The sequence below is a fragment of the Sceloporus occidentalis genome, unplaced genomic scaffold (genome assembly GCF_023333645.1).
Source record: "Sceloporus occidentalis isolate IW3139 unplaced genomic scaffold, rSceOcc1.0.p SCAF_8, whole genome shotgun sequence".
Classification (NCBI taxonomy): Eukaryota; Metazoa; Chordata; class Lepidosauria; order Squamata; family Phrynosomatidae; genus Sceloporus; species Sceloporus occidentalis.
This window is the reverse complement of record NW_028316988.1, coordinates 46137959-46162418: the sequence shown is the minus strand read 5'-3', so window position 1 is coordinate 46162418 and position 24460 is coordinate 46137959. Positions and strand designations below refer to the sequence as shown.

At 38.9% G+C, this 24460-nt stretch overlaps 1 protein-coding gene across 2 annotated transcripts in view; it reads left to right on the top strand.

The window, feature by feature from the left end:
- Positions 1-23972, top strand: part of LOC149308826 (bromodomain and WD repeat-containing protein 3-like) — a 50124-nt gene extending 26152 nt beyond the window's left edge. For both annotated transcript variants that reach the window (XM_089536528.1, XM_089536527.1), the window contains 18 exons: positions 470-647; positions 770-886; positions 1153-1260; positions 4106-4230; positions 4708-4790; positions 5053-5164; positions 6118-6179; positions 6308-6463; positions 7248-7368; positions 8578-8703; positions 9283-9361; positions 10095-10151; positions 11956-12096; positions 12407-12559; positions 13564-13733; positions 14175-14272; positions 15570-15728; positions 16333-23972. In XM_089536528.1, coding sequence (XP_089392654.1) covers positions 470-647; positions 770-886; positions 1153-1260; positions 4106-4230; positions 4708-4790; positions 5053-5164; positions 6118-6179; positions 6308-6463; positions 7248-7368; positions 8578-8703; positions 9283-9361; positions 10095-10151; positions 11956-12096; positions 12407-12559; positions 13564-13733; positions 14175-14272; positions 15570-15728; positions 16333-17096 — 2809 coding nt within the window. In that variant the 3' untranslated portion in view covers positions 17097-23972. The remainder of the gene's footprint in view (positions 1-469; positions 648-769; positions 887-1152; positions 1261-4105; positions 4231-4707; positions 4791-5052; positions 5165-6117; positions 6180-6307; positions 6464-7247; positions 7369-8577; positions 8704-9282; positions 9362-10094; positions 10152-11955; positions 12097-12406; positions 12560-13563; positions 13734-14174; positions 14273-15569; positions 15729-16332) is intronic.
- The last annotated feature ends 488 nt before the right edge of the window (positions 23973-24460 follow it).

Below are 24460 nucleotides of genomic sequence, written 5' to 3'. Positions count from 1 at the left end.
CCCCCCCCCCCCCCCAGCAACCTTTAATTTTCTAGAAATGTAGAAATCTGCCCTCTATTGAGCCAGAGCATTGGTCCATCTACCCACTATTGTCATTCCCGACTGGTATTTCCATGTGGGCTTCTATTAACATATTGGTCAGGCCAGAGGTGAAAGGTGGCTCCAAAAGACAGTGAATTCACTTTCACTTTGGGACAGTGAATTCATAATGGGTTTTACAGGAGCTATCCACAGTGTTGAACCTATTTTGGGAAAACTGGAGTAGCCCCCCAGTTTTCAGGTTCACCATTCCAAAGCAATGGAGCCACTGACCACTTCTGAACAAGGCCCAACCTAGCTTAGCTTGTGAAATCAAAGGAAGTTGCATGTATTCACAGAAGTAAAAGTGATCCATAGGTTCCCTTTGCAACTTTTCCCCACCATCTCCCTTGTATGTTTTTCTCAGTATTTCATTGTGTGATGTTTTCAGTGATTCGTCCAGTGAATATTCTGACTGGACTGCAGATGCTGGAATTAATCTTCAGCCTCCAAAAAGACAAACAAGACAAGCAGCTCGCAAAATATGTAGCAGTTCTGAAGATGAAAATGTAAACGATACAAAGGGACAAGAAGAAAAACGCAAGAAACCTAAACAGACACGAAAAAAGGTGAGGGTTTTTTTGGGGGAGGGAGAGAAACATTTTTGATAAGCCTTTTTTTCTTGGAAAGACTTAAATCAGCCATTCATGAGTTCTGATTTATTTCAACCCTAATACTTCTCTATTTTAAGAAACCCGGTGGATTACTTTCAATAGACGGCGAACCCACTGAAGAATGGTTTGCTCCCCACTGGATATTGGACACTATACCACGACGTTCCCCCTTTGTCCCACAAATGGGAGATGAGGTACTTGTTCATTTATGTAGTTCCATTTGTCATCTTCTTCCCAAAAGAAAGCTTGCATCATAAAACAAAGTTGTCCGGTATTCTCAAACTAGCAAGTGAAAACTTGTTAAAGAAATAAAATGAAATGAAAACTTTGGGGCATTTATTTTCGGAATCTGACAGTTCATACATTTTAAAGCTCAGCTGCTTCCTGAATCCAAGTTTGGTGTATGAATAACATTTTCTCTCTCTCTCTCTCTCTCTCTCTCTCTCTCTCTCAATCTTAGGCAATCTATTTCAGACAAGGACATGAAGCTTATGTGCGTGCAGTCAGAAAAGGAAAAATTTACAATGTTAACATGCAGAAGCAACCATGGAATAAAATGGACCTCAGGGTAAGTGGCACTTCAGACATTCTTTTATTGCCAGTTATCACAGGAATCTACCTTCCTTTGTCCAACCACTGTTTCACACACATAGTTCAGTATCATGAAGAGTGTTGGGAACCAGTCTTCTTGTGGTTCAGACATAGATCATTCCCAGTTTTATACTAACCAGTAGCCAGCCTCAGAAAGTCCATGTTTGCATTTATTTTGTTTGCCTATTGTGAACTTGTATTTCTATTCTTCCATTTGTATTCTCAGTGTTTTCTTTCTTGCTCTCTTCTGCAGAGTAGCAGAAGCAGCATAGTCACATTGAGGATAGTAAGTTGTTTTTAAACTTCAAAGAACAGCTAGAGCATACTGCTCCAGTACAGAAACCTTAGTTGTTTGAACCTTAAGTGCCAAAGATATCAGCACCCCTAAACCACCACATAATCTCCCACTACCTTGAGGATAAACAAATAGGGAATCATGGATTGTTACTGTAAATATATTGATGGGAACATGGACATGAATGAGTGTATATGTGAGTTAAAGCAGAATGAAACAGTGTTGTGTTGATTGAGTAATTTTTTAATCTTTCTGTAAAAAATTCAGGGCCAGTGTACATTATTGTTTTCCATAGTAACTTAAATTGAAATGAAATGTCAGAATTCAGTTGAAAAAAACGGGATGAAATTTGAGGTTTCAAGGATGTGCGTTGTTTCCCAAATCCTAAATATCTTGATGTAAAGTTTCCCATGATGAGCTGCACCTGTTTGTTTTTCAAGTCATGTGCATGTTATATGCCTATAGAGTGCCACTAGCTTGTCAGTGCACAGAGGTGCATCTCATTTTTCTTCCAGAAATGGAAAATGGGGAAACATCCATACAATGGGAAAATTTTGTAGTTTGCCTCCTCTCCCTAAAGTGTCAAGTGCTAAATAAAGAGAATCCAACTGAAAAGAGGATCAAAATCAATTGAAGTGATTTAGCTCAGTCCTCTTCATTTACTCTTTCCTAGCCACTCAGGGAAACCTGGCTATTTGGGCCCAGGTTCTCCCCATCTGAATTCCCCACCAGCCTTCATCATATCCAAACAGGAGTGCAGAATGTTTCAGGCCAGACTGGATTTCCATTCACATTTATTAGCAAACGTATATCCATACTGAGGTCAAAGCTTGAAACATGACATTTTAAAGCAAGATGTTATAAAACTTGTCATTGTTAAACTTTGTCAAATTCTTCTTTTAAAAAAGTTTAGTGCGTTCTGCTATAAACAGTTTTATGTTGCCTTTAAGACTAAGATTAATTTTTTGTATGGGCTTGAGTGTACTACAGTCTTGCATAAATAGTATTCATATTTCAGGTATGCATAGGGGTAGCTGAGGATCCCATACCAGATAGGTAGTTAGATGGGCAGGCAGGCAGGCAGGTGGATCGGAGTGAAATTAGATACAGATAGTTTATACATAATAAGCATAATATTGTAAAGTCATTCATTACATTTTCATTTTAGCAGAGAGAAAACAATCTTTAAACAGACCTGTAATTTGGGAGAAAAATTCCCTAACAATGCATTTTGTTGTTGCTGTTGCTGTTGTGTGCCTCCAAGTTCTTTTTTGGCATCTGGTAAAAAAAGGAGACCCTATCATGTGTTTTTCTGGCAAGATTTGTTAATAGGGGGCTTGCGTGTGCCTCAGAATGTGACTTCCCATATAGGGGGGTTTCCACGAGTAAGTGGGCATTTGATCCTGGTCTGAGAACCAGAATGGTGTAGTGATTTGAGTGCTGGATTATGAGCCTGGTGATCAGAGTTCAGTTACGTACTTGGCCATGGAAACCCTCTAGGTGACCTTAGACAGGTCACACACACTCAACTCCAGAAAACCCTATGATAAGGTTGCCATAAGTTGGAAATGACTCTGTGACACACAAAAACACCAGCACTCCCAGGGTCCCAGTCCAGCACTCAAGCCACACTGACTCTCAATAAAGCCCTTTGGCCTCTCAAAGTAACTAGAAAAATAAATTCATAGACATAGCTGTGTTAATCTGGAAAATCAGCATGCAAAGGGATCTTGTAGCACCTTTGAGAGAGAGAGAGAGAGAGAAAAAGAAAGAAAGAAAGAAAGAAAGAAAGAAAGAAAGAAAGAAAGAAAGAAACAAGCTGGTAACATGAGCTTTTGTAGACTTGAGCCTACTTTTTCATTCATCTGAGGAAGTAGGCTCAAGTGTACGGAAGTTCATGTGACAAGGTGCTACAAGATCCCTTTACAAGAAGAAAGAATGATTCATTTCCCTCTCAAAGGTAGCAATGTTACATTATTATTGTGTTATGTTATATTATATTACATTATTTGCAAAAGGAACATTGTTATGCCATTACAACCCTCCCAAAATATCATATGATACATGTATTATTGCTGGCAGATCATTTCTCCCAAACTCAGACCCAGGCTGCCATGTCATTATATAGTTTGTCTGGCCAAGATCAGTTAAGAAATTCCATATGGTCATGTGCAATAACAGGATGCTAGCAAACAGTCTTGGCATACTGCAAGTGGCATGGAGTTTGAGTTGCTGTAGACAAATGTCTCTTCTCAGTGCATTTGAGCAAATGGAAAAACCTTTCTGTGTCTCTTATGCATTCAACTATTCTCCATGGTTCTGATTGCACTCTGTTTTAAAGAGTAAAATATCCATAATATACCCTATTCTGCTGGTGAGAAAAAGGGAAGAGATTACTTGTACAATGTACTTGTACATCATTCACAGAAGGAGTGCTCATTTTAACGCACACCATTTTTGTATGTGCTTCATATTTTGAAAAGTCACTGCCCTAAGGTTTTGACCTCAGTTGCTGTTCGACAAATAGGAACAAGAATCTGTGAAGATTGTGGGAATTAAGTACGAGGTTGGACCACCTACGCTTTGCTGCTTGAAGCTTGCCTTTCTTGATCCAATCTCAGGCAAAATGACTGGTGAATCATTTTCCATCAAGTAAGTGGCTAAGTAAAGGCCTGCTTGACTGCTATGATGATATCTGGCTACTATTTGCTTGCATTCTTCCCCTCTTCTTAAACCTCTCTCCCTAATAACATGTAGGAAAAGAAGTGCATGATATTTACCATTTTCCTTCTTCCTGCATCAGTCACCTGAACTGGAGCAGGGGACAGGGAAAGAACAAACATGATGGGGACATGAGTTCCTTTTTGTAAATATTTTTGGGAAGATGGTGGGGAGCAGCAGAAGCCATCCCTGTAACATTTAATTCAAAGCCGAGTCTTGTCTCCAAATAGATATTTTTCGGTAACTCCTTTTACTAGGCAGCTGTTTGTATTTACTACTACTACAATGAACTTGGAATAATAATTCAGGGGCTATGAAATTAGAAATGGCTTTAAAATGTTCATAGAAGACCTGAGCCTGTGGTTGTACTACCACTTTCTGGAGAGTTATTTCATTCCTATTTCACAGATACCATGATATGCCAGATGTAATTGATTTCCTTGTGCTACATCAGTTTTACAATGAAGCCAAAGAAAGAAAGTGGCAGATTGGTAAGTGTAGAATTTCTGTTTGGTAGCTTCCTATTACACATGTAAAAATTATTACTTTTAGAATTGCTGCATACGAGATATTGTTTGTTAATTTTTATAAGTTGTCATGCCTGTTTCTGGCAGGAGAAAATGAACCAAAATAAGATAAATATTCACAACTAAAACACTACTTTTGAGAATGTTTCTGCAGAAAATAGCATGTTCTAATTTTTCTCTTTGTCTACAAATATCTGCATGTATCATTCTGACTTTTCTGTTGCAGGGGATAGATTTCGCAGCATAATAGATGATGCATGGTGGTTTGGAACTGTAGAAAACCAACAGCCTTTCCAGTCTGAGTATCCAGATAGTTCCTTCCAGTGCTACAGTGTTCAGTAAGGATGGATATAATAAGATGGCTGTGTGAATTTTTGTGCATTTCAGAATGCTGAAATACAAATCGGGTTCTACAGCAGTAAATTTAAGAGTATATGGATTGATGACAATTATTTAATTTACCCATTCCTTAAAACTGACAGATATAGTCTATACCCCTGTTCCCACCTATCCCACATATCAGTCTATGGTGTATTAACCGGACAGTTGAAAATGATTTCTATTTGGATACAGGCACGATTGCTGCTTGCAAACATATTGCAAGGCATACTGAGGGGAACGTTCACTCTATCATAGAGCACATGCTGTGCAGGCAGAAGTTAGTGGGTTCATTGTGGTACCTCTAGTTGGAAGGATTTGGTAGTCTGCCTGAGCCCCGGGAAAGCCACTACCAGGCAGAGTAGGCAGTATAAGTTACCTTTAGTGAGTTCTTATTCTGAAAAGTGGAGCGTATATATATATATTACAATGGCTCTATAAATAAATGATTATACTTAGTATTTCAGTTTATAAAGTAGACATGTTCCAGCCTTCTAGGTGATACTAGACTCTAGCTTCCAACATTCATCATCATTGACAGGGCTGATGGGAGTTGTAGTCCAACATTTTCTGGGGAGCCACACAATCCTCACCCCTTATGCAGCACTTTACAGTGTTCAAAGTAGGTCCAATCTACATATACATAAAATAAGCCATATTGTAAATGGGCTAGGATGCTGAGACTAAGGAAGAAAACTCTCTTGCAATGCAATCTGGGCAGGCATTTTTGACTGGCAGGGTGTAAAAGAATTAAACCTGCACTACACATGGTCCTAAAGCTGCTCAGGCTTTCCTGATGCTACTGTTTGTAATCATGTTCACAAAGTTAACCTTGGCCCTATCGTACTGTTCTGTACTAGATCTACTTATATTTTAAAGTAATTTAAACTCATGTGTTGTTGTTTTTTAACAGCTGGGACAATAATGAAAGAGAAAAGATGAGCCCCTGGGATATGGAGCCAATTCCAGAAGGAAGTAAACAATAATTTCTGTCTCACTTTCCCCCCTCATCCCATGTCAGTGTTTGTAATTTTCACACTTAGGTGGCATAGTAAGATACAGGTTCTAACTGGATTCGCCCTTCTCCCCCTTGTTTTCTACAGTAGCCTATCCAGAGGTGATTGGGGCTGGAATTCCTGTGACATCAGAGGAGCTGGCATCCCTGTTGTACAAACCACAGGAAGGCGAGTGGGGTTCCCATTCCCGAGATGAAGAATGTGTGCGGGTCCTTAGGGGCATAGATCAACTGTTATCTTTAGGTATGGCAAAATTTAGTTGGACTTGTAAAGATGATACTATGGGTCTGCTGGACCACAGGTAATGGTGAAGAAAGTGCCCTTTCACACGACACAATTCCAGCTTAATATTTGCACCTTAACTGCCACAACTGCATCCTGGGGAATCCTGGAGTTTGTAGTTTGAAGCACTAGTCTGACTGAAAACATTATGTACCTCCCCTTAAACTGAAACATAGGATGCCACAGGATGTTGCCATGCCAGTAAAGGTGGAATCATAGTGCCATCGTTGTGTAATGTGAAAAGCCACCTGGTTTATATATATGCCACCCACAGACCATCAACAATAGCAAAAATGAACAAAAACCAGACAATCATTACAGGAGCTGTCAATCCAAAAGATGAACATTTTAGGCCTATTACCAGTTACAATATTTAAACAGTTGGTAACATTAACAGTAGCTAGAGAATTGTTTAAATGATAAAAGCTCCATGTCTTTTCATGTTTTGAGATGGATCTTAGGTTTTTTTGTGATCAATTAAACTTGACCAATGTGTTTTATGAGGTCAGGGTTTCACTAAATGAAATGAAATCCAAAAGGCACATAGGAACTTTTGATATTGGATGCCTTGACAGAAATTTACAGTAGTATGGGTGTTCTGCATTACAGCTTGGAAGTGCAGCAACAAATATATTAGTAAGTTAATGAGATGTATGCCTACCATTTTGAAGTAAAGCTTCTGACTTCTGTCGTTTCACCGCTGCCATAACTGTGATAGGTTCATCTTTTTTATCTTCTCTTTCAGATATTTCTAACCCATTTGCTGTCCCAGTGGATCTTAGTGCCTACCCTCTGTATTGCACTGTTGTTCCTTATCCAACTGACCTCACCACAATAAGGAGAAGGCTTGAAAACAGATTTTACAGGTCAGGTTCTATTATGTGTTGGTGAATTGTGTGTTAGTAAATATCTCAGCTTTATAAAGAAGTTGTTAAATTTTGGCACATTACATTTGTTGTAGCATTAGCAAAATTTTTGGCCTGTTACAGACTGCCAAAATAAAGCTGCTTCGGGTCTTTTTGGAGGTATGCTGTTTAAATGATGCATGGGTCCTACGAGTCCAGAGGTTGCGCCAAAGCCACACTCCATTCCTAAGCACTGGAGTGCAGCTTTGGTGCAGCTTCCGGATTCTTAGGATGCATGCATCATTTAAATAGCATACCTCCAAAGAGACCCAAAGCAGCTTTATTTTGGCAGTCTGTAACAGGCCTTTGTTACCCTTCAGTTCCACAAAACCATATGTACACAGAATACTGTAACATAAAGGCTAACATCTTCAATATCTAAGTATGTTCCCTGACAATTGTGCTACTGAAATAAGTGAGATTGTGTAACAATTAACCTGTTCCCCTTTGGCTTGTGAGTCTGATCTTGACTTAATATATAGTTGATGTTCAGCTTCTTGTATTGTGCTAAGATTTGTATCACAGAGGGTTTTCTCATTTTGGGTTATCTCACTTTTTATAAGAGTAATGAGAAAAATTGCTCTTCTAATTGTCTAGTTGGACTTAGCATTTACTAACAAGTGTGAGGGTCTTCTTTATCGCATTCCGCTTTTTCCTCTTTTCTTAGATCAGGGATGGGCAGTCAGGAGTCCAATTTCTTACCTTAAGAACTTTCTGAAGGATGCAACTACCCTACTCAGCAAGCTCAGTACCTCCATTTCCCTCTGTAGTCCTCAAAATGGTGAACAGAAGTCACCACTTTCAGTCACCATTTTGCGAGGGATTACTGAGAAAAATGGAAATACTTTGAGGCAATGGGAATATTCTCTCTCTCTCTCTCTGTTTTCAAATAGTGGAGGATTTTCTGAATAGTTTTCAGGCAAAAATCATGCCATTTTTTTGGCCTTTAAAACACCAGTGTTACATGTGGAGCTTTGGGATGGGTGCTTCTGGGGCTGCAAAAGTGCAGTTTAGAGATCACATACACCCCCATGGGCCTTACTCCCATCCTGTCCTAAATGTTTCTTGTTGTCATTTTTTAAATGTCAGTGTACATGAATAGCCCAAGTACAGCTTTGTATTAAAAATGATTTCTGTTGCAGAAAAGATATAACACTTATCTCTTTCCAGGAGAATATCAGCTCTGATGTGGGAGGTACGATACATAGAACACAATGCTAGGACTTTCAATGAGCCCGATAGTCCTATTGTTAAAGCAGCCAAAATTGTAACAGATGTCTTACTTCACTACATTGGGTAAGCAATCTGTTTCTTTGTGATATTCCACTGTTGAGAAATGTATTTTCCTAAAATTTGTCTAATAAGCAGAGTATTTCCTGACTCATGTGCATGTATTGTGTATATATATATTTATGCCAACAGGTAACTTCCTCTTCCATCAACTCTGGATCATGTCAAGTTCTAGTGATAGAGATATGTTTCTTCCATGACCTTATCATTCTATGTAGTCTTGATAAGGTGTTATATCTGACATGGGGATACAGGAACTAGGGCTACATCTCCACTGCAGAAATAATGCAGTTTGACACTGCTTTAACTGCCATGGCTCAGTGCAATGGAATTCTGGGAATTCTAGTTTTGTGAGCCTTCGCTGTCAGGGAGCTATGATGCCAAAATACAGTACAAATCCCAGGATTCTATAGTTTTGAGTCATGGCAGGTAAAGCAGTGTCACTACATTATCTCTGCGGTGCAGATGCAGTCTGTGACATACCAATAGCACCTGAATAAGCCTTGGCAAGAATAATGTTGTTTTCACAAGTTCCCTGGCATTTACTTCTCTGGCAATAGTGCTGATAACACTGTTACCTTTTAGGGATCAGAGTTGTACAGATATTCTGGAGATCTATAATAAAGTGAAAGCAGAAGACCTGAGCAGCACAGATGAAGAAGTGGTAAGATGGAAAAGGCTTTGACAAACTTTATTGGAAATAATTATTGGTGAACAACCTGAGTACTGTGCTCAAGTTTCTTTTCTTAATCATGAGGACTAGTCACTTTTTTGATTTTTCAAACCCTGGGAATCTCAAGAAGCTATACTCCTAGCACTATGCTATCGTTGGCATTGCACAGAGAATCTATATATTCTCATCAAATTTCTGTTCTTTTTGTTACAGCCCAGCTAGCACAAGGAGTTCTATAACAGGCGGACTCCTGTGAATTTCAGCTAGCATGGCTAACCATCAACTAATATGAGAACTGTACTGTAAAATATATGGGGTACACCAGGTTGCTAATGCCTGAGTGAGGCTTTCTTTAAAATACTCAAGTCATCTGAAGACAGTGGGAAGGGCAGGGAACTGTCTAATTAAAAAGACTGTATGTACAGCGCTGTGTAAATTTATAGCACTATATAAATAAAGCTTAATAATAATAATAATAATAATAATAATAATAATAATAATAATAATAATATAATAGTGAGTGTAGCAGCTCTTAGTGTTATCACAGCAGATGATTTCTCTCTTTTGCTCACTTGCTCTCAGAATTAACCATTAATATCAGGTTAATTATTGGACCAGATTCCATAGTACTGGAAATCATTCAAATCCATAGTTTTGTTTTGTAAAGAGTTTTCAAGATTAGCTTTTCTTTCTCACATAATGGAGTAATTACACTTTCCTTCAGGTGGCAGAAGCAGATGCAGATTCGGATGGTCCAGGAACCTCATCTGGGAAAAGAACTGTGAGTGCTGCTTAGTTACTATTCAGGGCCAACTTTTGGATAAGACCAAAAATCAGGTTTAATCGCATGTCACTGCTTCTAATCCTTTGAATTTTCTGTGACCATTTATGCCTTTTGTTGGTTCAGTGATTGTCATGGTCTTCAGGATGTGAATCACAAATCTAACTTATAAAGCATAGAACTCTTTTTTAAAAAATGGATGAAAGAATTACTCATCAATCCATTTCTCTTCCTTTACCACACTGGAGCATTCCAGGTGTCTGTGTGGAAGATAACCAGTAGTGATACTATATCATTGGGTACAACTACTGTAGAGGATAGCACCATGTTGAGCAAAACAGAGCTATGAAGGCTGAACACAAGCTTTCTACTTGCTTTTAAATGACAAGACACAGAGAGCCAGACACATGGGTGAATTCAGTTGCTGTCTTTTATTGAAAACCGGTGATCTTATGAAAGTTGTGCTTAAGACTCAGACTTGCCATTTGTTGTCATTCAGGGGCCTAGGCCAGAGGTTCAAAAGCTATTTTGGGGGGCAACAAATCCCCAAATAACTCCAACCAGCACAGGAGATTTTGGGAAACGGAGGTTCCAGGACTAAGTAGGATCTCAGTCCCATTCACTGTGAGGCAGTTTCTTTGGATAACAAAGACTTGGCAGGAGAGTGGTCTAGGAAGTATCTCCCTCGCCTCTCTAGAACAACAGTTCTTTTTGCCTTCCTTGCTGAATTGCTACAGGTTTAGAGTGATAGTCAGTGTTAAATGGTTCATACGAAATTGTTTTCTTGTTTACAGGCCTGGTTAAAAAATTTCACTAGCTTCTGAGCCAGCGATAATAAGACAAGAAGAAAATCTTCTATGTACAGCTCTTGTAGGACTGCATGTGTACTGCAATATAATTTTGTCATGTTTTTTTCCTTAGGGAGTTAGGGATTTTATCCACTAGGATCAGGACTTTTTCTGTGGTAACTCCAGAGATTGGTAATTCTCTACTGAGAAATCTTTGTTCTCCCCAGGTCACCTTTCATAGGCAAGGATTAATGGAGATCCTCCTTGTTCTTGTGTATATTTTTGTTCATTCATTTAGCTGGTTTGAAAACCATGAAACTTGTACACCTGAACTTAACATACAAACTGAGGGATCCCATGTGTTGGTTGCATTTAAAAACATCCTATTTTAACTGAGATATGAAGCCAAGGGAGAGTACTTCTAGGAACAGAGTTATAGGACTGATCTCTCAAGCTTGCTATGAGAGCTTTCTTTCCAGCAAGAAGTATATAGAACTAGTTCTTGGAAGGCTGTAGGGGTGTAGCACAGCAGATAGTACTTCTTGCTGGGAAGAAGGCTCTCATAGCAAGCTTGAGAGATCAGTCCTATAACTCTGTTCCGTGAAGTACTCTCCCTTGGCTTCATATCTCAGTTAAAATAGGATGTTTTTAAAAGCAACCAATGCATGAGATCCCTCAGTTTGTATGTCAAGTTCAGGTGTAAAAGTTTCATGGTCTTCAAACTATGACTCTGACAGGCAAAGACAGATGGGTTGTTTTCATTTGTACCGTTAAAGTATTATACACAGAATTGTGAACCAAATGGCATATGCACATTGCAGATAAATTTTTAAAAATACATCAGGCTGACAGCTGGCCCTGTAATTATATAGGAACTCAACAGAAGCTTAGTATGTTGAGAGACATCTATCTCTTTCTGTCACATCCATGCTGTGTTGCTGTCATCTTAGATGGAAGAACAGATCTTTAAAAAAAAAATGACCAAACTACATTGTTCCCCCTTTAAATACTTTAAGGTAAAGCGGCAGATGAAAAAGCATCCCTCCAAAGTACATGCCGATGCCTGGAAAGACCAGTGCAAGCAGTTGTTGAGCTTGATCTATGAACGTGAAGACTCTGAGCCATTCCGACAACCCGTTGATCTCTTTTCTTACCCTGTAAGTTTTGTCATGTTTTGGTTCAGAGCAGAAGCATAAAAAGTTATGTAGCAGCCCCATCACCCATCAAGCTTTGTCCCACAGCCTTCTCAGAATCCAGTGTTCTGCTATGTATTGCCCACATTATTATTATTATTAACCTTTATTTATAAAGCGCTGTAAATTTACACATATGTCCAACCCTTCTTGAGAGCCTATTATAAATATATATTAAGCACAAGATTGTTGTAATTGAGTCCTACCTTTGGATACTGAGTTGGTATACTATAGTTGTGGTTCATGATTAACCTGAATAAAATGTTGCTCACAGGATTACCGAGATATTGTAGACACTCCAATGGACTTCAGCACTGTGAAAGAAACTTTGGAAGCGGGTAATTACACAAACCCACTTGAATTCTACAAAGATGTTCGCTTGATATTCTGCAACTCCAAAGCATACACACCTAATAAAAAATCAAGGGTAAGATGCAAAAGAGTGGTAGGTAACTGTGCAATAAAACATGAAAGAAATTGGAATACAGTCTTATATTTTTGATTCAAGCCTGCGTTAAAGTCATTTGCCCTGATTCAGATCTGTATGTGCACACATCACCTGAGCTGTGGGTAGTGCTCCTTTCTCTTTGCAGGAGCTCCATGTTCCACATATAGTTTCAATCTTGGCGCTGTCTTCTCTCACACCTTGAACCGTGAAATTTTGGGTGGTGATAGAATCTATGCCCATAGCAAATTTACTGAGGCAATTGCTTCACGATTATTATAGAAAAGCGGGAGGGAGAAAAGCCATAGCTTCAAGATGAGTCTTGCATATTGTTTTGAAGTCACAGGCCAGTTAATAAAAACTAATATATTTAACTTGATTCATTCACTCCTGATGGAAACAAATCATCTTCATTTAAAGGATGTTGGGTCATAGAAAAGAGAGAGAAATGATCAGTCAGATGGACCAAGAATATCTCAAGATTTTTTAAAAAACTATATTTATCTCTATAGTTGCATTTTAGTATTTTTAATGCACTTTTGTGTCATATTGATCAGTGTTGCTTCATATTAAATTAAATGTGAATACATTTATTGAAAAATTGAGAGAGATGTCTGAATGGGCAGACAGCAAGATTGGTACCTTGTATTTTGGCTTCTTTATTTCTGTATAAACAGCCCCATTTCCATTATGTTCTGAAAGTTGGAAGATGACTGATCTTCTTCCTTTATTTCTCACCGTTCATAAATTTGGTAATTTTTGCTAAACTGATTGTAATAATGTTAGATCCCTTCATCCAAGGAGATCAGATTAGTGTACATCTGATTTATCCTTTCAACATAGAGAGACTGAGACTTGCTCAGCATTCAACAGACTTTCTGGCAAAGCCAGGATTTGAACCTAGTTCTTTTCAGTCTAAATATAACCTGTCAGGAAACACTGTACCAACTCGGATCTGACCATGTATTTCTTCCGTACCACCCCAGATCTACAGCATGACACTCCGATTATCTGCCTTATTTGAAGACCATATTAAAACCATCATTTCCGAGTACAAGTCAGCAGCGCAATGCCAAAAGAGACAAAGACCAAGGTTAAAGTACCGAAAGCGACTCCAAAGCAGCAGCAGTTCTTCCTGCAGTAGCAGAACACCCAGGTAACTACCTACCTACCAGTGCTGTCTAGCCTCAGATCAATAGCTGTATAATATGCTTGTTTATGTTTATGCCACCCAACCAGGGACCTCATTAATTGGCCTTTACAGCTTTTTACATACTAAAGTAACATAAGTGAAAATATGTTCTCAGGGGAAAAGAGAGGAAATGATATACCATGTTGGAGTGTATAAAACATATTCAGCTACACAGAAAACCACAACTTATCTTAGTGGGTAAGATTTGTGGGTCAGACTTATGTCTATCCTTCAGTCTTCACGAAAATGAGAGAAAAATATTACCATCCCATGCATCCCTTAACTCTTGAGGAGTGTGTTTTTGGTACTGCTTGGAATAAAGGTCTTTAGACAACACTTATTTTACATGAGACTTGGATGATTTCTTGTTAAAAACAATTTCTTCATTTGTTTCCCATATCTCAGTCCAAAAAGAAAACAAAAGCAACTGAAGATGCAGCCTAAAACAAACCTTAATACCTCATTGCCTGTAACTAGGACTAATTCTTCAGTTTCATCTCATGGTAAGTGTAATTGGTTTTATATGGCAATAACATTGATTATCATTCAAACAATCCAGACTGAAGAGTTGCTACCTTGTCTTGCTCTTTATGAATGACTAAGAAGCAATAACCTGAACACACCTTCCCTTCAGAAAGTGTATATAGCCTTTTACACTTCAACTTCTGTCTGTTGTTTCTGGCCAATACCCTTCACCCTCAAAGACCAAGCTCTGATCCCATACCAGTTCAATCCCAGAAGCCTGGGTAGACAGAGGGAATGTCCTATTTTATCCTAATTCTGGTACTGACATAGATGTGGATGTGGTAAAGGAAAAGGGACTACCCTTTTCTGCACATTCAGTGCAGGTAAGCTTCATGATATACAGAGGAATATGCATTATTTTCTTTCAGCATCCTCCATTTGATAGATTTTTAAAGTTATTTTTGACATCCCAAAACATAAAGTCTCATAACAGTACAAAGTCAGTTGCTGCCCATGTACTGTCTGGCTTCCATCTTTTCTTTCTTTGATTTGCATATGCCCCACACCTTTGATTTTGAGGCTGTATGTCTGTCCATATGTATATATCTATTCTAGCCAAGTGAGGAGGTGTCAAGCCATTAGAGTAGTGGTTCCTTGATTGGATGCTAAGATGCCGTTAGACTACAACTCCTACAATCCCCAGCTATTGGCCATGATGACTGTGACTTCTGGGAGTTGAAATCCCAACAGCATCTGGAGATCCAGGTTTGTGAACTATTGCATTGAAGCAGTGATTCCCAAACTCTGGCCTTCCAGGTATTTTGAATTTTGCCTCCCAGAATCCCAGACCATTGGCAAAGATGGCTGTGGCTTCTGAGAGGTGAAGTCCAAAATACCTGGAGGACATGAAATCATTGTATTAAAGGAACAGATTAGAATGCCTGGGCTCCTTTCAGTCCAGCAGTCAATTCTCATGCAGGCTATGAGAGTTTAAGACCTCAGTAGTCTCTTCAGGAATAAAAACCAAATTGGATTGTAATGCATTCAACAGAGATGTCTGTTTCTTTTTTTATTATTTATGTACAATGCCATGTACTTGGATGGCACTATGTCAATATAAGAACAACAGTTAAAAGAAAGGATTAAATTGAAATCTTGCATTGAAAATGTAATTTGTTTAAAGATACTCTCCTAGCAAGGATTTGAAGCATCATTACCCTCATTCCATTAAACTGAATTAAGGCTCTATTTTCAATTTCAAATCCATTTATTAATATTTTCTCTGAATGGTATTAATTTGCTTGTGGTGCCATCCTGGTGATGTTCTCTCTAAAGTTTCAGATACCACAGAAGAATTGCCTGGCTCCGTTGATGCTGAAGAGATGGAAAGTCATCCTTCTTCATCTGGCTCAAATATCCAGAATCGTAGTGGAAATGATACTGAACCAGGGAAAAATAGACCAGTCAAAAATAAATCAACACCAGTTAAACAAGGTAGGAAATGGAGAAATCAAGGTTCTCTATTTGGCTGTTTCACTATGGTTGTATTTGGTTACAGAGGCACTGGAGTCTTCTGTTTTCAGCAGTACGTGTAATGTTAAACTGTGCTTCAGACAATAAAATGGAATGAGGAACGCCCCTAATCCTGTTTATTTGTCATATAAATATCTGCTACTCGTTTCTGTAGCCACAGGACAACCAATAATGTGGCAGAATTTGGGAGGAAGGTAAGCTGGGCATCCTCATAGTAATTATTGGCCCCAGTGCCTTGGCAAGGCTGTGACACACACACACACACACACACACACACACACACACACACACACACTTTCTAAGCAAGAATGTGTCAACTAAAAATAGATTATCATATTTTTAACATACATATTTTTCGGGATCTGGAACTGTTGTGTCACTTTATATAGTTCTAAAACAAAATTATCCCAGTTGGCAGAGATGTCGTTATGATGATTTCCAAAATGATTTAGTATCATACATAGTTTTGCTTCTGGGACATTTAGGCCAAGTTCTGTAGTGGCACTAAAGCAAATCTGTATATTTCTGTTTCAGTATATGTATATATTTATTTTAATTTCTATAGATCAGCCTTCTAATAAGCCCCTGACAAATGGTGATGGGAGAGAGCGGGCAGCGACCAAGCGAAAGCTGCCAAGTGCATCAGATGATGATGAACACACTGATGAAGAGAAGGAGAGAGAGCGGAAAGAAAAGCCAAGTCTATCCACCTCAGAAAGTGGGGATTCACGATCGGGCTCAAGTTCCGAAAGTAGATGTGCCTCTGATTCAGATTCTGAATCAAACTCTAAAACAGATCAGGACTACATAGATGGCGATCATGACTACAGCAAATCGGTTCAGGTGAAGCCGAGAAGAAAACTCCGAAGGAACGTCTCCAAAGGCCAGAAAAACTGGCAGGGTAGAGGGACAGCGAGGAGAGGGAGATGGGGCCGATGGGGTCGGTGGAGCAGAGGGAGCCGAGGCAGCCGGGGAGGAAGAGGCTGCAGCAGAGGAAGAAGGAGAGGCAGAGGAGGAAGGAGAGGCCGAGGGAGAGGAACTTCCAGAGGAGCCTCCAGAGCCAAACGCCGGCGAATGGTGGATGATGAATTTGAGAACCTATTTGGTGGCCGCTTCGGTGAGAACACATTTGGGGGGCGATTCAGTAGGCCCCCTCGAATTAAAACAAGGAATGAGGGGAGGCGAACAGTTTTGTATAATGATGATTCAGACAATGACACTTTTGTGCACACTGAGGATCCTCTGAACCTTGGTACGTCCAGGTCAGGCAGGGTACGGAAAATGACCGAAAAGGCCAGGGTCAGCCACCTCATGGGATGGAATTATTGACAGACTGGAATGATGGAACTGGACAATGGTGTTAGGACTTCAAAGGCTTTCTACTGCAGGGATATTTGCCAGAAAATCTACTAAGAAAATTGTGGAGGGACTCCACTCACATTTTTTCTGTGGTGCTTTTCCATTTTGTTCATATGGTTTTTGTGTTTTTGAAGACTTCTGATTGCCACACTTTTTGGGCCAAAAGAAGCCTTACCCATGTGTTCTGTTATCTGCAGATATGTTTCCCCACACTACACCCTGAATTGGTCACAGCACTGTGACATCTGAATCATGTTTTTGAAGTCTTTCCTTGTTCTTTTTGTGTATGAGTGTGGGTGAGTGTGAGCGTGAATGCGTGCGTTATAGAAACAGCACCTTCTTACAGAATTTTTAAAACATTGTCTGCCTTGAATTCCTTACTTACCGTAATAACTTTTGCACAATACACCGATCCTAAAGGCAGCTATAAAATGTTTACAGTTTCTCTATTGTGTGCAGGATCTGGATTATGTTAATCTTCCCAGGCCAAACTTTCATGAATTTGTGATGAACATTACTGCGTTCCTATTTGGGTAACTTGATAATGCTTTTTCCACTGGGTTTTAATTCATAATTCCAAAAGAAGAAAGGATTGGTGCCTTGTAAATATGTAGCAAATCTTTGATGTGAGATGTCTAACATGTGTTAACATTAATATAAAAAGAATACTTGAGAACTATGAATATCTAGACACACCGGTGCCAAACGCAAAAATGGACTTGCATCTATAATCTTTTTTGCCACTCTTCATCTCTTTACAGCATTAATCGAGATTGCCACTTGGATGTTAACATCAGGGTTTGAAATGGCCACCTTTCCCCAGACATGGTTCATCTAGTAGCTTGGCTGTCTCCTGACTTGCAAATAATATAACCTTTACAGAGATAGTTCATTTTGTTTCCTTCAGTAATAGGGCCATAGTAGGTTACGTGGAGTGGAATCATTCAGTAAGCCGCAAAATAACTATGAGCCTCCAGTCTGACAATCATACTCAGTATGTTTTTCACAGTTTCGCTGGTTAGAGAGTCAGTTGTCCTTGCGTACTCCCCCACATCACCACATTGTGTTTGTTTTTATTTAGCAATCAAAATGTTAACAAATTTCTTTTATGCAACTGTATTTTTGCCAACTCCTGTGTCTCAGTGCTGTGTTTTTTGTGTGTGTGTGTGTTCAACAGTTGTAACATCTCAAGCGTCTAGGAAATAATTTATGCCTTCACATCCAAAGACTTCTAAATGGTGCAGGAGCTCCTGTATATACTCAGAACTCCTTTGAATGGCTTTTTCATTCACTTCAATGGAGGAACCTGAGTGGGTTGCTTTTATTTCTCTTTGTATTTGATAGGCTTTCCCCTTTGGCATGAACAGGGAGGCTCATGAATATAGAACATCTGCATGTAAGTTTTTGCATGGGTGTGATGGCATATCTTTTACTGGAAAGATACAAGTCTTGTAGCAGCGTCCGATGGGTCTATCAAAATGTATCATACTGTAGGGATCCTAGAGTTGAAGAAGTATTATTTTGTTGTCATTCTAGGCGGAAACCTATTAATGTTCTAAATATGCTTTCCCCCTCTTCAGACAACCCCCCCTTTTTTCCCTCTTTGTGGACAGTGTCATAATTTACAGTATAAAACATTACACAGGAGAATTGAGGGAGTACAAGAGAGAACCAGAAAGCCATGGTAAGATGATGGATAATATTGCATATAAATATTTTTTAATCTTACAGATAAACCTTTTGCCAGAGGTATTTGGTCAGTACTGTTCATGAAATGATAGCAGGATTGCTTATATGCTATGTGTAATAAAATAACATGCACAACTTTGATTCCACAAGTAAAACAATATTTTTAAAAAAATCAGTCATATGGATAGTCATTTGCCAACTTGCTAGAGATTGCTAAGGCAAAAACAGAATAATGGTATCAGTGAGTAATAAAATGAAGAGAACCAAGCATTGATATGCATTCTATTTGTACATATAAACCAGACAGATGGATTTGGCACACAGTTGCTACAATTCAGACACATCTTCTGCCCGTGGAATGGCTGAAGCATGCATGGATTTCCCTTTAGCCCAAATTGCTGCAAGCTTTTTGTTCCTATATCCAAATGGCTTAGTCCCTTTATTGACATAAGTGAAACAGTTTTAATGGCATGTTCCCCATATTTGCATTTGAGACAATAAAAAGCTCTAACTTGGGATATGAGTAAAGAGTACAGCATTCCAAGTATATGTACTGGGTGTATGTTGAAATGACGGCAGCTTCTCTAGAATAACATTGCTATTTTAGTTTCAAAACATTCAATTGGTTACCCTTAGATGATGAGAACAAATAATGTTATGTTAATGAACAAAATTTTGGCCCTTAGAATTGCACCTTTTTATTTTATTTTTTTATTCTATAAAAACTCTTGCTTCGCTTTATTTTTGAGGCATTCTCCCTTGGGATTGGAAAACTGATACCTTTTCCTTTCTTAAAATTTAGATGATGGGTGGAATACAGTTGGTTTTGTAATGTTTACCTTATGTGTTGCAGAGACGATGGCAACGACAAATCACATTGTTGAAATTTGGTTATCCGGATAGTTTTGTGTGACAATTCCTACTTGTCCTCATGTGCTTGTTTCATCCTGTAGATGTTCAAGGATGTCAAGTGTTGTTGGTCACCTCAGTATGTGGTTGATTGGACAGTGTTTCTTTTCCAGTGTTGAAATGAGATAGGGATATGGCCTGGAAGGAGCAAAAGAGTTTAGGACACATTCTCCAGTAGACAGCTGTCATGTCCTCCCAGATTAGGCTTGCATTGCTTTATTCCATGCATGTCATTTTCCTTATCCTTTTCTATTCCTTGCAGTAGCTTCAGATACTCCAGTATCACCTGTCCTGTGGATGTTTTGCATGATACTGACTGCATCCTGGGTGTCAGTAGTGATGGCAGCTTCTTCTATAGAAGGATGAGCTCTAGGGGAAAAGAAATCCAGATAATGTCACATTAAATCATTGTAGGGTGGATCAAGAAAACAATCTACAATTCCTTTTCAAAGGCATAGTCAGGATTCAAGCTTGGAAAAGTTGCTTTTTGGGACCATAACTCAGAATCCCTGAATGCTGCTGTTATAATCCAGAACTCTGGCCTTTGTTGCTCTTGCAGAACCTTAAGCAAACGAATGCTTAATACAGCAGCATATTGTCTTCAACCAAGAATAGAAAATGTACTGACTGTTCTAGTATGACAACTGGATAACGCTGGTTTTGGGATCTTTATACTTGTAGCCAGATTGTGCGGTAGAATCCAAAGGTGATAGAGCAGGCTATATTTCGATCAGCTACAGATGGAGAAAAACATTTTTGAATGCCCCCTCATGCTGAAAACACACAAACGCACACACGCAACATGGTATCTGGAAGAAAGATCTGGTCTGCTCTCAACAGCTATACGTTTCTCCTTGCAGGAAGGGTTTTTTTATTCTTTAAAATATATATATATGTGCTCCTAAAAGTACTACAGCTCTTTCCACTGCCTCATCTGTTCCATGCCTATTTCAAGCTTTGGTAGAGCTGTGGTCAGATTACCTGAACATGGTGAGCATCTTGTGCATCATCAGCTAAGTCAAAATAACGTTGTTTTGTCCTACAGATTTCAGTAGTTTTTTGTGGGTTTTTCAGGCTATGTGGCCATGTTCTAGAAGAGTTTATTCCTGATGTTTCACTGGCATCTGTGGCTGGCATCTTCCTCTGAAGATGCCAGCCACAGATGCTGGTGAAATGTCAGGATTAAATTCTTCTAGAACATGCCCATTTGGCCACAAAGCCTAAAAAAACAAAAACAACTGGGTGCTGGCCATGAAAGCGTTCGACTTCACATTGGATTTCAGTAGGCTTACATTCTTAGATGAATGAATGGATGATGTGTGTTCCGACAGTTTTTTAGATTCCTTAGTTCTTTTGCAGGGTGCGACCAAACAATGTTCTAGTCTGAGAATGAGGAATAAAACAAGATGTTCCTCAGTGGGGAATGAGACAAAATATGTCTCCTCCACCGGCCCCCTGTAAGGCCATGACTTTATTGACTCTTGGTCTTCATTCATTTTGATCCTCTCTATAATCTCTTTACTTCTGTGATGTTTGACCCACAGCATTGAATAGCCTACTTCCGTTGAGTCTTAAGATTTTGTTTTACACCATGATTTTGGTATGCTTCTCCAATCATTCTCTGTGTGTCTTTCTGCGGCACTGCCATCTTCTTATTCATCCCATTAGGCTGTGTGTCTTTGCCCTCTAAGTTGGTATGTGTCCTAGTATAAACTCCCAATACGTTGGACTGGCAATAACTTCATTATATTGATACCAAATTAACATTTGTCAATAATCCTCCCAAAGAAAATGTATTTAGAAAGGAAGTTGTAATGGATTGTATTAGGGAGCTGCTGAACAGTCTGAACATTGTTGACTTTATGGACTTGGTCATTCATAGTCAAAACTTGGCCTCCAGTTAAGCATATTTTAAATTGAAACTGGCTTTAGTGTGCTTTGATCATAGTTCTTCTTCCTTTCTGGCTCCCTAGGCTGCGTATGCAATTTGGCACATGGTGTTTTAGGAGTGGGCTTTCTAACCGAACCATAATGTGGACATCTTCAGCAATAACCAGTGTGGTATATGTGGAGATCTGAAAAACTCTCCTTGTTTTCTCCAAAGATTCAGGGATTACCTACATGCTTAGAGAAGAGAGCTTTGAATTTTAAATGCAAGCTTTGTACAGTGTGGGAAACCTATCACTACTGTCAAGAGCAATACTCGATGCTTCATCTGCAATGTCTGTAAAGCTTTGCTGAGCTTCTGAAATTAGGAGAACATCTTAAACGTCTGATCAAATCAAGTGAGTTTTAACCACCTCTCTCTCTCTCTCCCACTCACATAAGAATCCTGTATCTTTGGCAACCTTAAGAACACTGGTTCCGAGGTATTTTTATTAAAAAGCATTAATCTAATCATGTTTTTTTCTTTTATTTTTGTTACTGGACTCATAAAACTTGAATAATTTATCTGGTGCAGCTGATAAACCTATTGGGACAAAAAGGAGATGAACTAGACTTAGGTTAAACATGATTTGCCAACTTTATTTTGTAGAGAACTGCTTCCACTCAGTATGTATTCCAAATGTTAACACCTTTTAAAAAGTTATATGTGTCCTTTTCATCATTTATATTATAAAATGTCACGAGAATTTTTCTTTCCTGTAAAAAATAGTTAAATATTTATAGACTGAAGAGGTTCTTTTGAACACTCAAGGGTGATCAAACAGAACTATCTTAAGGCGTTCTTGGTATGCTCTTTAAAGTTATGTATTATAAATGACTGTACATTTGCAAGAGGTCACTTTTCAAATACTACTCTTAGAAAATGTTTTACACTTTTTTCCTTTAAAAAAGGATTTTTAAAATGGCGATAACAGTCTGAAATGTTTTTAACAATTCTAGGTATGTATTTTAAAGAGATCAATTCAGAGACAAAGAGAACCAGTGAACATGTGCGGCTTAATGTGTTGGATATCAGCTTATGGCAAATCCATGTGTTACAGATACCTGCAAAAATGCTACCAGCACAATGCATGTTGTTTGGCTGTCACACAAGCGGCATTAAAACAAACAGTAAACACTCATGATCTTTGCCTTGGCACACCCCATGTACTTTAAAAAGCGCATGCCCGGGAAAGATCCTGGCTGGATTGTGCTCTGCATTTTCCAGTGGCGTTGCTGTCATGGCCTTAACCTATAGTATTATATAAGATGGTGCTTATGAATACATGTATATGCATGGAAATGGATGTGTCATTATTGGACTGAGTGTTTAAGTGAGCAAACTAGAAACTAATAATCTTGCTATGTACCATCTCTAAGGGTTTGGATTTTTTGTTTTTATTTTTTTCATTTTCCATCCGAATATTTAAACTCTCAACAGTATGGTAAAAAATAAATTAATAGAAGGCCTCAATCTTCATTAAATGGTAGTTGATACTCTTCCTATTCCCCTCCAGAAAAAAAGTGTGCAAGAAGGTAGGATAAGAGTGTGCCAGGTGTGATAGGATGACATGAATGGCATGGAATTCAGTTGTTTAGACCATCAATTGAATTGCAAGTCAACCCAAAAGTAAATCCCATTGATTCAATGGTTCCGTTCAGGCCATTGTCAGTATTCACCAAGTAAATATTCAGTGAGTGTCTTTCCATAGCCAAACTGTTTTCCTTTTTGTACAAGTAATGCTTATTTTTGTCCTACTTTTCATTAAAGCATCACAGAGAACCTTGCTTAGAACTATCAGGGTGCGTATGTTTGGGACATATGGAAAGTTTGTGCTGTCTGAAGGGTCTCATATTATATGTGTGTGTATTGTGTTCTTGACAATGTAAACTCCTCCACCAAAAAACATAAGCGAAAGGTGCACGCAAACTAGTCGAAACTGATACCATCTTGCTTCTGTCTTGGTTTCAAGGGATGCTCTGTGTCCATATCTTTACATCTGCGATCTCAGGTCCCTTCAAAAATGAAATGTTTCAGGGATTTTTAATGCCACTTAAACAATGGCAGACCAAATGTATTATTTATATGCAATGAGCTATTAGTTTTTTGTATTGTAAAACAAATAATAATTGTAAATTTGTAAAGTTTTTTCTTTCTTTCCCTTAGAGGGTTTTTTGGGGGGAGAAGGGGGAGCCGTGGGGAAGGGGAGGGAAGTCACTTCATGTAATTTAGGATGTTTCATTTTCCAGCTGTGGGATTATCTAAATAATAATTAAAAGAAAATCAATTTTTTGTTTTGTTTTGTTTTTGCATTTAATTAAACTAAGGCACAATTGCAGAAATGTACTGATGCTAAATTAAATTAAGTTCTTGGGAGAAGAAAAAAACTACACACAGCCTAATTTCTTTTTCCCCCCGATGAACCAAAATGAGCAAGACTTGCACATCGCTAGCAAGAGAAAAGCTACTGCTTCACTTAGATGCTGTGGCCCTTCCACATTAGACAGTTATAGCACTGTGATTCCATTTGAACTGCCAGGGTAACATCTTATGGGTTCCTGGGATTTGCAGTTTTGCAAGGTACATTTCAAATTTGCAATGGGACAGTTCTGCTGCCTCACCAAACTGCAAGTTCCAGGCATCCGCAAGATGCAGCCCTAGCTGTTTAATGGGAATCCTGGTTGTGTAACTGAGGTGTGAAAGGGCCCTTGGAGTGGGGAACAGTGGGGACATGCTGGAGCATGGCAATATATGTACCGTGCAATGAATCCTGTGTCCTGTCCATCTGCTGCTTGCACCAAGACAAGCT